The 18,116-nt window shown below is 36.7% G+C and overlaps 1 protein-coding gene across 1 annotated transcript in view; it reads right to left on the bottom strand.

Annotated features, from left to right (window-relative positions):
- TFAP2D (transcription factor AP-2 delta) overlaps positions 1 to 18,116 on the bottom strand; it is a gene marked incomplete at its 5' end in the record, with an annotated part of 51,916 nt that overhangs the window by 18,918 nt on the left and 14,882 nt on the right. The window contains 2 exons of the mRNA XM_081093593.1: positions 674 to 787; positions 5,236 to 5,377. Of these exons, the coding sequence (XP_080949719.1) occupies positions 674 to 787; positions 5,236 to 5,377 (256 nt within the window). The remainder of the gene's footprint in view (positions 1 to 673; positions 788 to 5,235; positions 5,378 to 18,116) is intronic.

Raw genomic sequence — 18,116 nt, 5'->3', positions numbered from 1 at the left:
ACATTTTTATATTGATGAGAACTCTCATGTGGCATAGAATCCTAAAATTTTAAATTGGAAGGCACCTAAATAGTTATATATTCTTTTCCACATTGCATTCAGGGCATAAGTTAACCAGGAAAAATATTCTATTCTTCTCCAAAGTCTCTCAAAAATGAAATTCAAAACATGCTTTTAATAATACATTCTAGGCCCTTTAAATATGTTGGTGTGGACTAACTTAAGAACCATTTGCCTTTCTAGTTGTGTAGAAATTATACTCCTGGAAAATCAGTATTTTATATAATATCCCATTAATTTGTCATATCATCTGTTCATTCAACAATTTACCTAATTAAGGGAAAGAACTGTTTAACAGACTTCAAACTCCTAGTCCAAAGTGTGATTATTTAAAATAATAGTGGCTACTTTTAAAGCCATAAGTTCTTGATAATCACCAAACTTTAAATCTTCTTATCTTGAATGCTTCATGTATTAATTATTTTTACAGTTTTATCTTAGATGCTTGGAATTTCAAAAACTTCAGTCAGTCACCATATACATATATGTCATATCTCTACATGGAATTGTGATAGGAACACAAAATGTCTAGTACAGACAGTTTGAGCAATTAGTAAAGACAGTTTGAACAATTTAAAAAGAGAGTCTGAGCAAATTAGAAACCCATTCTTACCTGAAATGTGTTAAGTGCCTCTGGATGTCCAGGTCTAGAATTGGAGTGGGTCTGGAGGATCCCAGGGGTGATCTATCTTGGCTCAAGAGGTCTTGGAATTCTTTACAAATTTGTCTAAAATAAAAGGTTCAAAGTTGAAGTTGAACTCGTGAAACGGGAGCTTTAACTTCATCCCATGGCATTTTATTAAAGGCTTGTTTTCTCTTTTACTAGAGGACTAGATACAGTTTCATAAAGCAACCTGCGAAGTTTCATCTGCAACGTACAGATGAGGTGCACAGTGGCAGTGCTGCTCTTGACATAGTGTGATCATACACTTCTTCAGTGAGCAACAGTCCAGGGGCACTGATAAAACCAAGGTTAATGTTACGGCAAATATTCATAGGTTAACCTCAGGACAAGGGGAAACCTATGTGAAAGGATTATGAGCGATCGTTACTTTTTAAATTAAAATATGATGTTGAGGTGATATCACATCTGTAAAGAAGTTTAAATCAAGTTATAGGCTTATTCCAGAGCCATGATTCAAGTGAACTTTGGAAAATCCCCCTTTTCCCAATATTTCGTTATAATTTGGACTCTTGTAGACTAAATTCGTAGTTTAATATTGATGAGGTTACTTATGCACAATGTCATCCACTAGCCTCACAGAAATGATTGTCATGCTCCATGTAAGGGCATTTGCTTGCTGTTTTCCTTACTTTAAATGATTATGATTTCGGATCATTGGTTTCAGTTTTAATTGCCGCATTACCATGTATGGTGTATAAAAGTAAAGGCTTTGCAATACATACTCCAAATGATATATTCTAAAGAAGCAAAACATACAGAAACATTTTTTAAAACAATGGCAACAAAATGCTAGATCAACGCAGTAGCTAAAGAGTGAAAGAAAGGACTTCCCGGAAGTTGCTGAAAAGAATATATTTTCTAAAGTGAGGCCACTCCACATTCAAAGGATAAAAATGCTAGTGAATAGATTCACTTGTCTGGATTAACAGTGGGTAGTCATAAAATGTAATCATGTAGCCCTGACGATAATTATCCATGTAGCCAAAGACAAGTATGAAAGGGCCAATTTATTCCAAGTGATTGTTATTCCATGGTCCCAGTCACTAATTCCTGTCCAAAGCATTTGTGTCATTAACAAATAACTACTAGAAAATGACAAAATATCTTGTTGTTGTTAATCCTCACCCGAGAATATTTTTCCATTGATTTTTAGTGAGAGTGGAAGAGAGAGGGAAAGACAGAGAGAAACATCAATGTGAGAGAAACACATTGATTGGTTGCCTCTTTCACGAGTCCCAATCAGGGTTCGGTCCAGGAAGGAGCCTACAACCAAGGTACGTGCCCTTGAATGGACTTGAACCCAGGACCCTTTGGTCCGCAGGCCTACGCTCTATCCACTGAGCCAAACTGGCTAGGATGGAAAATGACAAAATATCTTGAAGCACACATAATTTATCACTGAGTTAAAATCAGTGGAGTCTTGTTTATTATTAGGTGCCTAAAATATACTGAATTCTTACAAAGATTTTTTTTTAATGAACAATGAGCTTCATGTTTATAGCCAGTATTCAAATATTGCTTCATTTCACAGAATATGCCTTGGTCATTTTGAACACAGGGGGAAGTAAAGAGGATCATGGGGAGAGGAAAAACCAATGAACAGAGGTAAGTTCTTATTTGCCCTAAAGAAAACAGGATCCTCCACAGGCCCCTGCAGATATTTGGCTGAGTCTCTGGCATGTTTGTACTTCCATTGAGAATATTTGATCTGAAGTTCTCATTTTCTCTGTTCTGAGTTAGACTTAGTTGGCTGACTTTCAGGTATGTAAACTATTTTTAATAGATAAATAGCAACTCAAGGTAAGTGTTTAATGGCATCAAATGATGACATCTGTGGGCATCATTATCTGTTGTGTTTTGTGTTACTTAATAGTTGGTTATATTATCTTTGTTTTAAGGAAATTTCTAACTAAAAATTTAAATACAGACTGATGCTATCATTTTTCACATTAGCAAAATGAATTGCTATCTGGCAGTCCATCAGTATGATCCATTATTATAAAAACATATTGGAGTTGTTTAAAGATATGTTTTTAAAAATTTTCTATTAGGTTTAGATATATTAAAAATTAAACTGAAGGTTGAAACATTGCTTTAGTTCTTGTGTTATGATAAGGGAAATATTTGGAAAATTGAGTAAACTAATTTATAAGGTAGTAAATCAACTTTCTAACTATATTAACAATACAACAAGTTATGATTAATTTTTAAGTTGATAAAGAAATGAGGAGCCGAACCGGTTTGGCTCAGTGGATAGAGCATCGGCCTGCAGACTGAAAGGTACCAGGTTCGATTCCTGTCAAGGGCATGTACCTTGGTTGCGGGCACATCCCCACTGGGGGGCGTGCAGGAGGCAGCTGATCGATCTCTCTCATCGATGTTTCTAACTCTCTATCCCTCTCTCTTCTTCTCTGTAAAAAATCAATAAAATATATTTTTTAAAAAAAGAAATGAGGAAATGGCAAAAATGTGGAAAAATTTAACTTTTGCTAAACAATTCAATGACACCACGCATTAAGCTATACCAGGAGTTTCAGAATTCTCAGTGTTAGATATTTGAATCCGCTGCTTAATTCACTGACTTAGGAAAGCTTCTAGACTTAAAAAGAGATGATAATTTTGTAGATATCCTCTCGGCAATTATCATCATCATCTCATTATGACACAAAGTTATTATTTTTATGCCTAGTTTCATTCTTATTTAAAATTTTATTTATGAAGCTACAATAAGAAATATTCTTATTTCTTCAAACAGAATGTCACATTATGAATTATGTAACAAAAGATGATCTTCGATGAATCATAAATTCTAACTTTGTCACTTACGTCATTGTCCTTAAGGACACAATTTTTAGCTGATGTCTGAATTGAAAGTTCTATATTTCCCCTGTTGATGATTAATGGTATGGCAACGCTCAATTAAAACTTGTTAACTATTTTGCTTTACCTTTATGTAGATCAAATGTTAATCATATTTAGTTCTAAATTTAAGGAAGATGTTTAAATGTGTTTCCATAAATCAAATACATGTTTTGTCTAGTACTTTTTAGATTTCACAAATTTTCTAATTCAGTTTCTATCTCTCCTCATAAATAACTATCTAATTACACCAAAGTATTTTGGTTAATCAACTAAGCACAAGAAATAAAGAGGAATCAGGAGGCTAATGACACTTAATCAATGGACTTTCATACAATTACCTATTTGGCAATATAATTAAATACAAGTGAATCTGTTATTCACAGAGATAAAAATAAATATGTGAGCCAATGCAGGTCAGCAATTGGATCTCTCATACAAAGAATTTTGAATTTTGTACATATTTTTGACACAATTGTCACACTCTTAGGAATTAAGGGATTTGTGAGAATGTCTATGTAGGCTGCTTAATTTCAACTCTGAGTATTTTAATTAAAAACAGCCAATGCTTTACCACTCAGTAGAAACCACTCATAATGCATGTTGGATCTATTGTTAAGTTGCAGAAAAAGTGTTATTCCTACACATCCTTTACTTTATCTGCTTAACTTGATGACTACTAGTACTGTATATGTTGGCTATAACTGCGTTGTCTCTGATTCTTCTTTTTTAAATATATTTTTTATTGATTTCAGAGAGGAAGGGAGAGGGAGAGAGAGATAGAAACATGAACGATGAGAAAGAATCATTGATCAGCTGCCTCCTGCATGTCAGGTGCCCTGACTGGGAATCGAACCATGACCTCCTGGTTCATAGGTCGACGCTCAACCACAGAGCCACACCAGCCAGGTTGTCTCAGATTCTTAATTCTCATTTCACATTATCTAATAAGAAGATGGATGGATATAAATAACCAAAAAAGAAAAAAAAATTATAAAGGCTCTGATCTAATTTCTAGACGTTTATGGCCTGTACACTTCTTGTAAAATAAGGTCATTGAAACTAGAGAAATTTTTGCTTGATATTTAATGTCTGCAAATGTTCAGCTATGGGCAGAAGAATCAAAGAAAAGTACATGTTTTCACAATATTTTTGAAGTCAAAGGTCAAAATATCACCTACATAATATACATGATTTAGATCCCAGGTAGAAAGAAAATACAACTCCCAAGTTGAAGCTACTACTCTACGGCAGATGCCTCAGCATAACTTTGACAAATATGGAAGTACTTCTCTTCTCTCAAGTTCTTTTAACATTTATTCATGTGAAAACAAGACCTCCGCATCAGTTTGAATACACCAACTCCCAGACACTTCAACAGAGTGACAGAAGGTCCCAAGAAAATGGACTTGTGTTTGGAATGTTAACGGCGGCTGTGGTGGTAGTGGTGAACAGTTATACAACCATTCCTGCAGAAGGAGGACAGGGAGAAGGATTTCTCTGTTTTAGAATACGCACCATGAAACCATAAGAAATTATGAAGGTGTTTTCTCTTTCTGAGTGCCTCCCCACTTCATAGAAAATGGAAACACTGAGAATAAAGCGGCATAGGGGCTTCCCCGTTGGCTTACTTGGTCGCTAGGATCATCTTTTTTCTCGCTGTCTGTTCTTTCTGTTCCATATGTTGTCTGGCAAGATGCTCTCCTACGGCTTTGGCTGGAAACTCTGTCTCACAAGTGTAGCCAAAATCCCGCGCCAAGTGTAAAGCCTCCCCTGTTGGCAGACAATAAAAGTCAGTTTCTCAGGATTGACCAAACTCAGGAAGAGAAGTACCTTATATTTTCCTCACGCCTCATTCCTCACGCCTCAGATGGATCATTTTTCCTGTTCATTCTGAATAATCCCAGGGAAAGGACCTTTGGGGGGATGGAGTAAGATGGGTATGATGAGGAGAAACTGAGGCACAAAAGCTACTTACCAGGTAGGGGTATGTGGAAAATCAAGGGGAAAACCCAGAACCGCAGTCTATGAGTTTTGACTCCCCTTGAGGCGCTGGCAATTAGGCCAGACTGACATCATCTGAGATTCAGGGGCATTAATTAATGGCCTGGGGAACAAGCTTCGTGGGTATGTCATCTTGTTGCTGCTCAACCTACAGCCCATTCTCAGTATATCTGAAATATTCAGCTATCTTTTCCAGGGGACCTATCAAAATATTGGCAAAGGGTCTAAATGATTTTCCAAAGAAGCTGGAACACTTGGGAAAGTGAGATAAATGAATTCTATTGGTTTCATATCATTATGTTGCTAACGATGCTTCTTAAGTACATTACAAAACATTTGATGCTTCATCAGTATAATAAATCATAAATAACTTTGGTTCTTTCATAAAATCTTAAACCCAAGCACATTTTTAAGACATGGGGCAAAAATGGTTTATTGGTAAAGATTTGCTGATGGACTTTGGTCTGGAAAACAACAGTATTTTTAAAGCTCAATCAAGCCAACTCTTACTCAACCATTAAAAACATTTAAAAAGCAAGCTTTCACTACCTACTTTGTTCAAGGTACAGTGCTAGGTAAGAGTAATGGGGGATACAAAAGGACATCAAAGATCATCCCTGTTTATAGGAAAGTGACAACCATACCAAATACTAGTTACAGCAATAACAACAAACACAAAAACATTATATTAGCACTTTATAATTTATATTGCACCTATAGAAGTAATATCTATAATCTGTACATGTTTGTTGACATAGTTGACATTATATATAATACAAGCTGTCTTACAAGTTTCAAATGAGTGTTAGAGATAAAATGTTTCAGGTAAGTTCAAAGGAGGTGAAGGTGATCTAACAGCCATCAGGTCAATCAAATTTTGCCATGAAAAATTTTCAAAAGTCAGGCTTGATGTCCAAATCATATGATGTTTGTATGGTGATTAGCCAAAGTAACAGTCTAAGACAGTGATGGCGAATCTTTTGAGCTTGGTGTGTCAGCATTTTGAAAAACCCTAACTTAACTCTGGTGCCGTGTCACATATAGACATTTTTTGATATTTGCAACCATAGTAAAACAAAGACTTATATTTTTGATATTTATTTTATATATTTAAATGCCATTTAACAAAGAAAAATCAACCCAAAAAAATGAGTTCGGGTGTCACCTCTGACACGCGTGTCATAGGTTCGCCATCACTGGTCTAAGATGTAATGGATTTAATCCTGCTTTATACTCATAGAATAACAGAGTAGTGGATAATTTAATACCAGAAAGAAGTAAAAATGGTTAATATTATTATAGAGTAGGAATAGTTTATAGTTATACAAAGTAAATATACAAAATAGGCTAGTTAATATTAATGAAACTTTCATATATTTTGCTCAGTAAATATATTCATTTTCTCTGGAAATGAAAAATAATAATTTTTCAGGTTGGGAAACTCATTTATAATTAAGGACAAAGAAAATTACCAATAATAGAAAACAGGAAAACATTTTAGGATAATATAGAACTGAGAAAATATAATCCTAAGAGTAATTTTATCTTAAATTATTCTTGGACACCTTGTCTTTATTACAACTAAATTTGCTACAGGGGAAAAAAGTAAATACATTCATAAGAATTTTTTTTAAAATATATTTTATTGATTTTTTACAGAGAGGAAAGGAGAGAGACAGAGAGTCAGAAACATCGATGAGAGAGAAACATCGACCAGCCGCCTCTTGCACATCCCCCACCGGGGATGTGCCCGCAACCCAGGTACATGCCCTTGACCGGAATCGAACCTGGGACCTTTCAGTCCACAGGCCGACGCTCCATCCACTGAGCCAAACCGGTTTCGGCCATAAGAATTTTTTTCAAACATTTTAATTATAAAAAAATTCAAACATATTGCAAAGTGAGACTTTGACAGTGAATTGCCTTCTGTCCACCCTTAATATTTTACTTGCTTTATCAATAGCCACTCACCTTTCTTTATCTCTACTCATTCATCAATCCATATTATTTTTGATGCATTTCAGAGTAAATTATAAACCTCAGTATACATCTCCCTAAAGACTTCAGCATTATGCAATTAAATCGGTTCAATATTTGTTTATAGTCTTTTCCTTAAAGCTTTTATTTCAAAAGTTTTCCCTGATGTATATTAACGAGGAACAAGGCTAAAAACTATTGAATGCTGGTTTATTTCTATGATTTATACCAATTGAGTAAAGAGAAACTGGTGGGGGCTTTGTCCTGTTTATTTGACAGAAAAGTACATTTATATGCAGATTAGTTAATATCCTGATATGAAGTTTCTATGTGTACAAATTAAACAAGCATTAAAATTAGACTCGTATGTATGCAAGTGTGTTTAATTTTTATTTACGTTACCAATAGACACTAATGTTGTCATTCGTTCTTTTTATCCATTCACTGAGTGTTTAACAACTTTTTAAAAAATCATTATTTCTGCAATGTGAGAAGTCCTGTTCTAGGTCTTAGAAGAGTCTAGTTCAATACATAGTATAAATATTACCATGAGGTAAACATGTTCGATCAGACAATGTTTGGCGGACTATCTCATCATGATCCCCCCATCCCCCCCCCCCGCCCCCCGCTGTATTCTGTTTCAACGCAGCTGCAACATATAAATCTTAGTTAAGATTTTTATATTCATGTGCTAGAAAACATCATTTTCTTTCCTCCATCTTAAATAGAAAGGTGACATAACTAAATGGGAAGGGTCTCTATACCGATTAGTCTGGGTGGTGCTAGTCATTGAAGGGCCGCAGTTTTGAATAACACTGCAATGTACAAGCCATATTTTTAAAGTGCTTAATACCAGCCGTTTATCACCCTAACCAATTAGGGGAGGACATGTGTGCATATTTGGCAAAAAAAATGGCACAAAGATATTTTCTTAAAAGGATGTTATAATGGCATGTAGTATAGTCACTTTTGCAGCTCTGGCCCATTTTATGCAAAGCTCTCACCGTGTGGTCGCTTTAAAAACAGTTTGACTGGAACAGCTGCTATTTACATTTATCCTGACAGCCAGATCCTTCCTTCTTCAGTTCTGTTTACTGCTTCCTCCTGCTTGTGATGCAACATTGTTACTGGATGTACAGTGATGCTGCATCAAAGGAGGTGGCAAGTGAAGACACTCTGCTATGTAGTCAAAATGTGTGCATCGTGCCACCAAAGCTTCGTGTGTTGAGGACCCAAGAATGAATGAGGAAGTGGATCTGTGAGTTAAAATACACGTGATGTTCAGTAAGGATGACAAATCTATAGTTAAATGCTGTACAGCAGATATATTAGAGTCAACAGGTTTAAAAAAAATAGAAACATCAGGATCACAAAAGCATAGGAATAAATCGCTAGGTTATTTGACTGGTTCGTGAAAATAGAGATCTACAAGCATCCCTGTCTCTGTGGTGGATCAAAACGCCCACATGGGCCCGTCTGGTGTGCCTCGGTGGATGAGCCTCGACCTATGAACCTGGAGGTCACGGTCAGGGCACATGCGCGGGTTGTGGGCTCAATCCCCAGTAGGGGGCGTGCAGGAGGCAGCTGATAGATGATTCTCTCTCATCATTGATGTTTCTATCACCCTCTCCCTTTCCCTTTCTCTCTCTGAAATCAATTAAAAACAAAACAAAACAAAAAACACCCGCATGGGCAACAAGCAAGTACAGTAACTTATAGTGAAAAGTGTGGTCCATAATGGGCCCAAAACATTTTCCGGTCTACCCCTATACGTATTCACAAGTACAGCTGCTCCCACCTTATTTCTGTGTGAGACAAGGTGGAATGCCCTGGTTCTTCTATTTTTTTTCCAGAACAGATTTAAGCTATTCCTTTATTTCAGTGCACTGTGCCACCTGACAACCAGCCCCCACTCCGTCTTTACTTACTCAACTGAACACGACGCTAACTTTAGCAAGTACACCCACTGTATTTCATGTCATTCCAAGAACACTGTAGAAGGAGGACACATTTGAGGAGGACGGTTTGGGGACTGGTGTTAATGCTTAGACAGGAGTATTCCGAGTGCAAGGCTTTAGGCTCTATGTGGCTACACCCCCACTTCTGAAAAAGTGGAAACCATGAAGGAATATTCAACGTTTCCATAATAAGAGCACCACTTGATGGCACGTATTGAGTAACTCTCTCAAAAAGCCGGCACAAGTAAAATGACAGAATATGGAAGAACATAAGAAGAGGGTTTGCTCCCTGGTTTCAGGGCACTCATATTTCCCACTCAGAAACTAAAAGTGAAAAATGAAAGAAAAAAAATAAATGGCAATAATTGATGCCTCCTGGAAGTAGAAAGTGAATGGGAAAATGTTTTCTGAGGAGAGTTGATTGCTCATTTTGTTGAGATTCTGGGTTCCCACAGTATTTTACCAGAAGCAGATCTAAATGCATTTTTAACAACAAGGAAATACACCTGATTTTCAACTTTTTATATGGTCATTCGGGCTTATTCCTTCTTTTAAAATTATTGTATTTTAGGGGAAAGTGTACTTTAGGCAACTAAATATCAATATCTAAAACTAATTTGTACTAAAGGACATTTCTACATTGTTATTCACTAGATAATTCTTACCAACTATCACTATAAATATTGCCTTAAAGACAATTCAGGTTTAACTTAGTATTGCACTACCCAATGTTATTAACTAAATGGAAAAATTCATATGTGTTTAATCCCAGTCACATATTTCTGATTTCATTCTTATTTACATGTACTAGGCAAGAGCACAATTAAGTCTACCTTTGGGATTATTCAAGAAAGTACCTATTAGAAAGCAAATCTGAGAATATGTTTAAACCTGGATATTACATTAAATAAATTATCTTACGTCCTGTCCGGTTAGCTTGGTGGCTAGAGCATTGACCTTGGACCAAAGGGTCACAGGTTTGATTCCTGGTCAAGGGAACATACTTCAGTTGCAGGTTCAATCCCCAGCCCCAACTAAGGTGTGTGTGGGAGGCAACCAATTGCTGTGTCTCTATCACATCAATGTTTCTCTCTCTCTCTCCCCCTCCTCCTGCCCTTCTATTCTACTTTAAAAATCAATGGAGAAAATATCCTCAGGTGAGGATTGAAAACAAAAAAATAAATTATCTTATGATATCCAGCTACAGTAAACCCTAGAGCTGCAGGACAAAGTTAATATATCTGTTATAGGTTTCCCCAAAGTATTCTGAAAGCAATGTACTCTACAACACTATATGTCATACAGTGTAAAATATAGACAGGTGCCTTATTATGTGGCAGGTTCCCTAGCTTAATGATGATTTTGTTTGAATGCCAACACTTAATTTTTCAAAGAGATAATTTTGTTCACCATTCCACACTTGGCACAGCATCTAATTCATAATAAGTACTCAGTGAACATTTGTTCAATGAAAAAGCTTTGAAATATTTTTTGCTTAATTGAAATAATAGTCTTGTGAGGCACCCTTTCCAAAGCATATAGTGAAAAGGTAGAACAAAAGAGAATTGCTACAAAGAGCAAAATACATAGCAAACCCCAATAGAGTATATTGTCTTATTAGTAGAGCCACTTAATAGACTATAGTTGAAGGCATTGTTTTTCAACCCTTGCTACTTCCATAACCTGAGAGTTTATGGTTTATGTGTCTTTTAAAAAATATATTTTTATTGAGGAAGGGAGAGGGAGAGAGAGATAGAAATATCAATGATAAGAGAGAATCACTGATTGGCAGCCCCCTGCATGCCCCACACTGGGGGTTGAGTCCGCAACCCAGGCATATGCCCTGACTGGGAACTGAACCATGACCTCCTAGCTCATAGGTCAACATTCGACCACTGAGCCACTGAGCCACTCCGGCTGGGCTATGCGTCCTTTCTTTTTTAAGTCAGGGTTCTACCCCATATCAGTTATTCTCTGGAGTCAGGGCGTCTGCATTTTTTGAAAGCTCCTGCAGTAATCACAAGCCAGTGTTGAGAACCACTGCCCTAAGGGAAAGCATTATGTAGGAATTGACTATACGTCTCCCCCAAATACAAGGAATCTGTGGCTTATTCAAAGGGAAGGCAGTCATTACGGAGGTAATATTAAACTGTCCATGCCTATATCTGGGCTCTTGCATGAGAAGTTCTGCCTTGTTATTTGGCTGATAGAGTATAAATTCTAGAAACAAAAAAAGAACATGTGATGGTAGAAGTGGAGACAGCAATATCAGGGAAACAAAGCCATCAGTCTATTGAAAAAGTATATTTGTGTAGGGAGATTTTGTGTAAGATTAAGTTTGCTTTTCATACTAGTGAGGAAAAAATGGATTATCAACACCCAGTGTGTTGACAACTGGGTGGCCATATGGGGAAAAATAAAATAAAATTGGGTCTATAACATACATCCAACAACAAAACAAAGTCTAGATACATCAAAGATTTAAACATAAAAAAGAACCACAAAGTAATTAGAAGATGAAATGGGATTTTTTAAAAAAGGCCTTTTAAAGTATGATAATAAAAACTAAAAGCCATGGAATGAAATAGATGAGAAATATGATTATATTAACATCAAAAAGTTCTGCAGGACATAGACATAAACAAATCAAACAAACAAACCAAACAGACAAACAGCAAACAGATAAACCAAAGCCAGGAGTGGAGAAACTTTACAATTCATATCAGAGACATACAGCCAATTTTTCTGATATATAATGAGTATTTATGCATCAATGAGGAAAATATACAAACTCATCCCATAAGGATAAAGTAAATGAACATATAGAAAAGCTCATAAAATTTTCCTAAAAATATACACAACTCATCTTCCTTCATAGTGTAGGTAGCCTTTTTTATAATCAATCAAATTAGCAAAAATTAAAAAATTGACAGTATCCTGCTTGGATTATAGTAGAGGGAAGAACTACCATATCAATACTTCTTACCCCCATTGCTGATGGGATTCTAAATTTAAAACCACTATGGAGAACAATCTTCCATAAGCTTCTGAAATTACAAATGTAAATATCTTTTAGCCCTGTAACACATCCCTAAGAATTTATTGAATAGATGTGCTGGCATATCTGCAGAATTATTTACATTTAAGTGTGAGGTTACTCATTGTACAGCACTGTTTGTAATAGCTGAAGATTAAAAACACCTATATGAAATTCAGTAGGGCACTGGTTAAATAAATTACAATGCACTCAAACAATAGAATACCATGAGTGTTTTAAAGAATGGACAACTTATAATCACTAAAAAAAAAAAAAAGAACACTAAGATAAAAAAAAACTCAACAAGCAGAAAGTGCGTATAGTAAAAAACCCATGCATATACTCATATGTCATCGGAAAGGAATAGAGTAACTGATGACATTTGTTTTCTTCCAGGAGGGGAACTGAATGATTGAAGAACAAAGAAAAAAGGAGGTAATTCACTATATATTCTTTTTCAACTTTTGTATTTTTTACCATTTGTATAAATTATCTATTTAAAATGATATGAATTCAAAGCAAACTTACTCTCTGGCCCTGTTCTTACATTTAATTCTAAACTCAAACATCTGTTGTAAATTAAAACATGAGCAATTCCAAAACATCCACTGCTGCTCAGTAGGAGTTAGACATCAATAATAACAATTGCAATTTTATTAGAACACGTAGGAATGTTGATAAATGTGAATACTGGGAGAAAAGCAGAACAGAGTGGTTGAAAAGCGTATTAGTTGAGGCATAAAGTTTGAATGACAGTAACAGAAAAAAGAAAATGAAATCACAAGGAAAATAATGCAGAGACATGTCTTTAGTGAGCATTACAGCTTACAGCAATGTGTAATGAGCTGCACCAAAGGGGGCAATAGTGGCTTCAACACATTTGCCTTTTCTGCCACAGTTACCATGAGAAGCGGGAATGTAAGGACACTCTATCAAACACAAAGTCATATGCGTAGTAGCCTATTTCCTCTGCCTCAACCTCTTCCCCCTAAAAATGAATGAAATCATAGATTCCGGTAATATTAAGAAGTAAGTAAATGGTTTAAGATCATCTAAGAAGGTGTCTATTTGTTCATAACATTGTATGATACAATCTCTGTTTCATTGTGATTATTGAAAATTCTGATAAATACTAGTTCTTACTAATACCATTTATCAAAGCAGCGTCTCTCAGATAGAAATTATTCTATAACTTAGAATAAGAAATTTATAGCCCGGCTGGCATGGGTAGGTGGTTGAGCGTCGACCTATGAACCAGGAGGTCACGGTTTGATTCCTGGTCAGGGCAATTTCTTTTTTTGGCCAGGCCAGGAAAGACTCTACCTGGGAAGTGCCCAGTCGGCCCACTGGGTAGGTCCTCTGGATTCCTAGCGCTGATGGTTCTGCTTGGAGACTTGCCCTTATCAGATGTTTAAATATTTTATAAAGCTACTGTGGGTAGTTATCTTGACATATGAGAACTGAAAGTTCAGGAATAGACCCAATTATGTGGAAGCATTTGGTAAGTAATGATGGCGGCCTCTCGAATGAGAGTGGTCAGATTGTTCTTGGGAGCCACCGGGTCCCTGGCAAGACCACGGCTGCTGAGGGCAGGCAGGTTGCGAGCTTGATCCTCAGTAGGGGCCATGCAGGAGGCAGCTGATCAATGATTTTCTCTTATCATTGATGTTTCTATCTCTCCCTCCTTCTCCCTTCTTCTCTGAAATCAATAAAAATATATTAAAAACAAGAAAAAAAATTTACAGATGAAATAATACCTATTGGCCTGGGGGGGAAAAGCCATTTTCCGAGACCTTGAAATGAATGTGTAACACAGGCTTTACTAGCATTATTTTATTGAGCCCAATTCCATTGACAGCTGTGAAATGCACAGCCCAATGCTAGAGCGTTTGGGTGCCAATGGGAACACCAGAGACCCTCATGACTGAGGTGTTCCAGGGGATTGTCTGACTAAACAAGCACCAATTAGAGTTATGATGACAAAGAGCCCATTTATTATCCTGTTTATATCATGTATAGTTTTAGAAGAAAGCTGAAAATCTTTATCCCAAAGGAAGGACAATGTGGGATGTGATGTCTGAAATGGGTAGTGGAGGAATTATTTGGGGATGATAGTCCTTTCAGACCTATAATTGCCATGAGTCCCTGGCAACTAGCCTTAAGCTCCACAGTCCATTAAACACCCACTGTGGTACCTATATACAAGGCAATGAGACTATCAGCTTTGTTCCCAATCCCTTGAGAAGAGCAACTGATGGTAAGCATGCGCTGTGCGTGCATTATCAAAATTCTTGGCAAAAGAATGTTAGTGTTTGAATCCTAGAAGCCTCAAGCAGTGAACAATACCTCTTCTTAAAGTAAAAAGCCATGAACTAATCACACATCAAGCAAATGTGAGGTACCTCCACTTGCTACTGCCTCTTCTATGGGAAAGAATTCATTGTCAAGTTGGTTGTTCTTTTTCCTGGTTTCCTGGCAATGCAATTGCATAGGCTCGGTATTAAAGAAAACAGGGAAATAGCACCAAGTGATAGCATTCCTTTCTCTTACCTTTAGTTGGTATGTTTGGACTAGAAAAAAAGGGTTTGTAGGGTAATCTTATAACTGACTGAATGAATGACTAAATGGACGCCCTATTGAAACTACATGAGACACAGTTGATAATCAGAAAAGAGAAACAAACTAAGATGTAATGTGATCCTAAATTCGGGCAAGTAAGTTGTGTCAGAGAGTTCAAGTGATGGCTTGCAGGGATCAGGCCAAAGCCTACTCTCTGACATCCCCCGTGGGATCCTGGATTGCGAGAAGATGCAGACCAGGCCGGGGGACCCCACCAGTGCACGAATCTGTGGACTGAGCCTTTAGCGAATATAAGAAAGCCGAGGGACCATTTTTGATGAATAGAAATCTAGATTTTTAAATTTTTTGGAAAAAAAAATCTAAGATGTTGCTGGCTTTTACAAAAATGTTTGCTTGAAGAGGAACAATATTACCCAGAGACATGATTAATTCAAAGCCTTATATTCACACCAACTAGTAACATGGTGAGGTTTTAATTTACGTACCACCTAACACTGCACAACAAAACAAACCTGAGGTAACAGAATCAGACCCATGTTAGCACAGAAAGAATCAAGGTCACAAAAGAACTAAAGAGAAGCATCAACTATTTCAATATCCCAAGAGATTGATAAATGGGAGTTGGGTCACCATTATTCTGTATACAGCTGGCATCACCCAGAGGATCCCAAGGACTTTGAGCCTAACGCAGCACATGGCATCTTCCTGGCTGGAAAAGAGCCATCAGTTGTCACCACTAGCCCAATGAACCCTATTTTAATTTAGGTTGAATGTCTTTGTTCTTCAAATGTAAAGCTCTCTTCATGTTCTAAAATTTGTTTTTTTAAACTGTGGGTCATGACCCAAGATTCAACAGTCTTTAAATAAATTTAGTGGGATTACAATCAGCATTTAAAAAGAAAGCAAATATATGGAATAGAATAAAAATATCAGAAAACATAGCAGTTAGTGATGAAACTTAAAACGTGTGTGTGTATGTGTGTGTGTGTGTGTGTGTGAGTGTGTGTAATACAGTGTGCATTTGAGGATCATAATGTAATATGTGAGTAGTTGAGTAATGGAAAAGGTCCCTTTGCTCCTAACTCTCTTTTCCTCAGTTCCATCAAAGTGCCTGACATTCAACAACAACAACAAAGATATATTTCTTTACACCATTAGTATTTTGGGGACTTCAAATGTATCTAATTAATTTGAGTTGTATCTGGGAAGAATAAAATCTTAAGCTTCATCAGCAAAGGTTGATGTGACTCCTCTGTAAGCAGAGACCAAATGAGTAGAACACAAGTTAGGCACTTTTGTGATAGTTAGGCCCTTTTGTGAGAGGCAGCTGAAGGAGTATATGGCAAGACCACGAGATCATCCTAGGATCTCACATATTTAACCTGCATCCTCTGTGTTAGCATCGATCGACAATTCCCACACGGGATACTCCAGTGCTTTTGGCTACTATAAAAATCAATAAGAATTGCGAATATATCCTTTTATGGCTCTTCAGTTTGTACTGCCCAGTATATTCACAGACACCATGGGGGAAAGTCTTTCTTAAGGCCTTTACTTTTCACATCAGTTACAAATTTCATGAGAATTCATACTCAGTCCATCCTATGTGGTGGAAAGGATCTCAGGAAACAGAGCAATGACCCTTAAACCTCATTAAATCAGAATCACTGGGGGTGTTTTTAAAAAATATAGATGCCTGGGCCATACCCCCCGAGAATGATTTCAATTGATTAAGGGATGGGGTCCAAGCATTTTAAATAAACCTCTCAGTCAATTCCACTGCAGAATTGGGTGTAAGAACCAATCAAGTCCCACTATCCATGAGATTCCTATGACATCGTGAACAATTGTTGTGTTAAATAGCTATAATTTTAATGATGTTCTCACTTAAATTGAGCAGAAATCTTTCTCCTTTTAGAATCAACACCTTCGTCATTTTTTCTACTTTGCCCTTCTTTCCAGTCCCCCAACCCATAGGAGTGGATGACTGGTCAACTCCTTGTACCATATGTCATCTTGCAGTATGAACTCACTCCAGCAAACACAGCACAGCTAGGGAATGCAGTAACAGTAATACTTAGTGAATGTTAGTGGCCAATAACATTATTGTTGTAGTTGTTATTATTACAATTAGAGAACAATGCAAATATAACGGTTAACAGCAAAGTCACCAAAGCAATTTTGCCAAGACAAATGTCAAGAACACGCTACTTCACAAAGTTGTACAATAAGTGGTATGCATTGGTAATCCGTAAAAATACAGGATGCTTGTTTTTGTGTGTCACTTACTTTTCACCTCCTACAGCGCCTGGTAGACAAGTGAGCAACCAATGCAAGAAAAGTGCCATAGGAGTACTTAAGTGATTCTTGGAAAAAAGCCTCTTTGCTCATATTTAAAACAATAGCATTCTGGGTTACAGAACTCTCCTTTAACATTCAAAAGCTCCCCCATAGAGTTAAAACGAAACTTCAATAATACCTCTTCTTAGAAGAAGATTGAATGAGAATATGCAAAGTTTAGTCCTCATAGAAGAAACAAAAGATAAATGGGGGCGGGGGGGGGGGGAAATAACTTCTGGGAATATATTTCTACCTCTGTCTCTACCCCACTGGTTAACCTTAACTTTTCTGTAATTCAGTTTCTCTACCCATAAGCCATGGAACTGCACGGTACTTTAGGAGATAGATGTCTGCTAGGATTCAAATGATGTGTCCTCAGGCTCAGTATCATGCCTAGCCTCCCCTGAACTCTTTATAAAGAATTATTATTTACCCTATAGATCATGTTGCACTGAGTTACAATGATTTAAGTCAAATTGATCAGAATTCTAAAACAAACAATAATAAAAATGACAATAGTAGAGCCAATTTTTGATGCTGTTATTTAGGGCATACTTGTTAAAGTACCTCAATCTTCCATTGTTGCATTCTTCCCTATTATTGCTGAGATCCATAA

This window comes from Myotis nattereri, assembly GCF_964212035.1.
Source record: "Myotis nattereri genome assembly, chromosome: 6".
Classification (NCBI taxonomy): Eukaryota; Metazoa; Chordata; class Mammalia; order Chiroptera; family Vespertilionidae; genus Myotis; species Myotis nattereri.
This window is presented reverse-complemented; position numbering and strand designations above follow the sequence as displayed.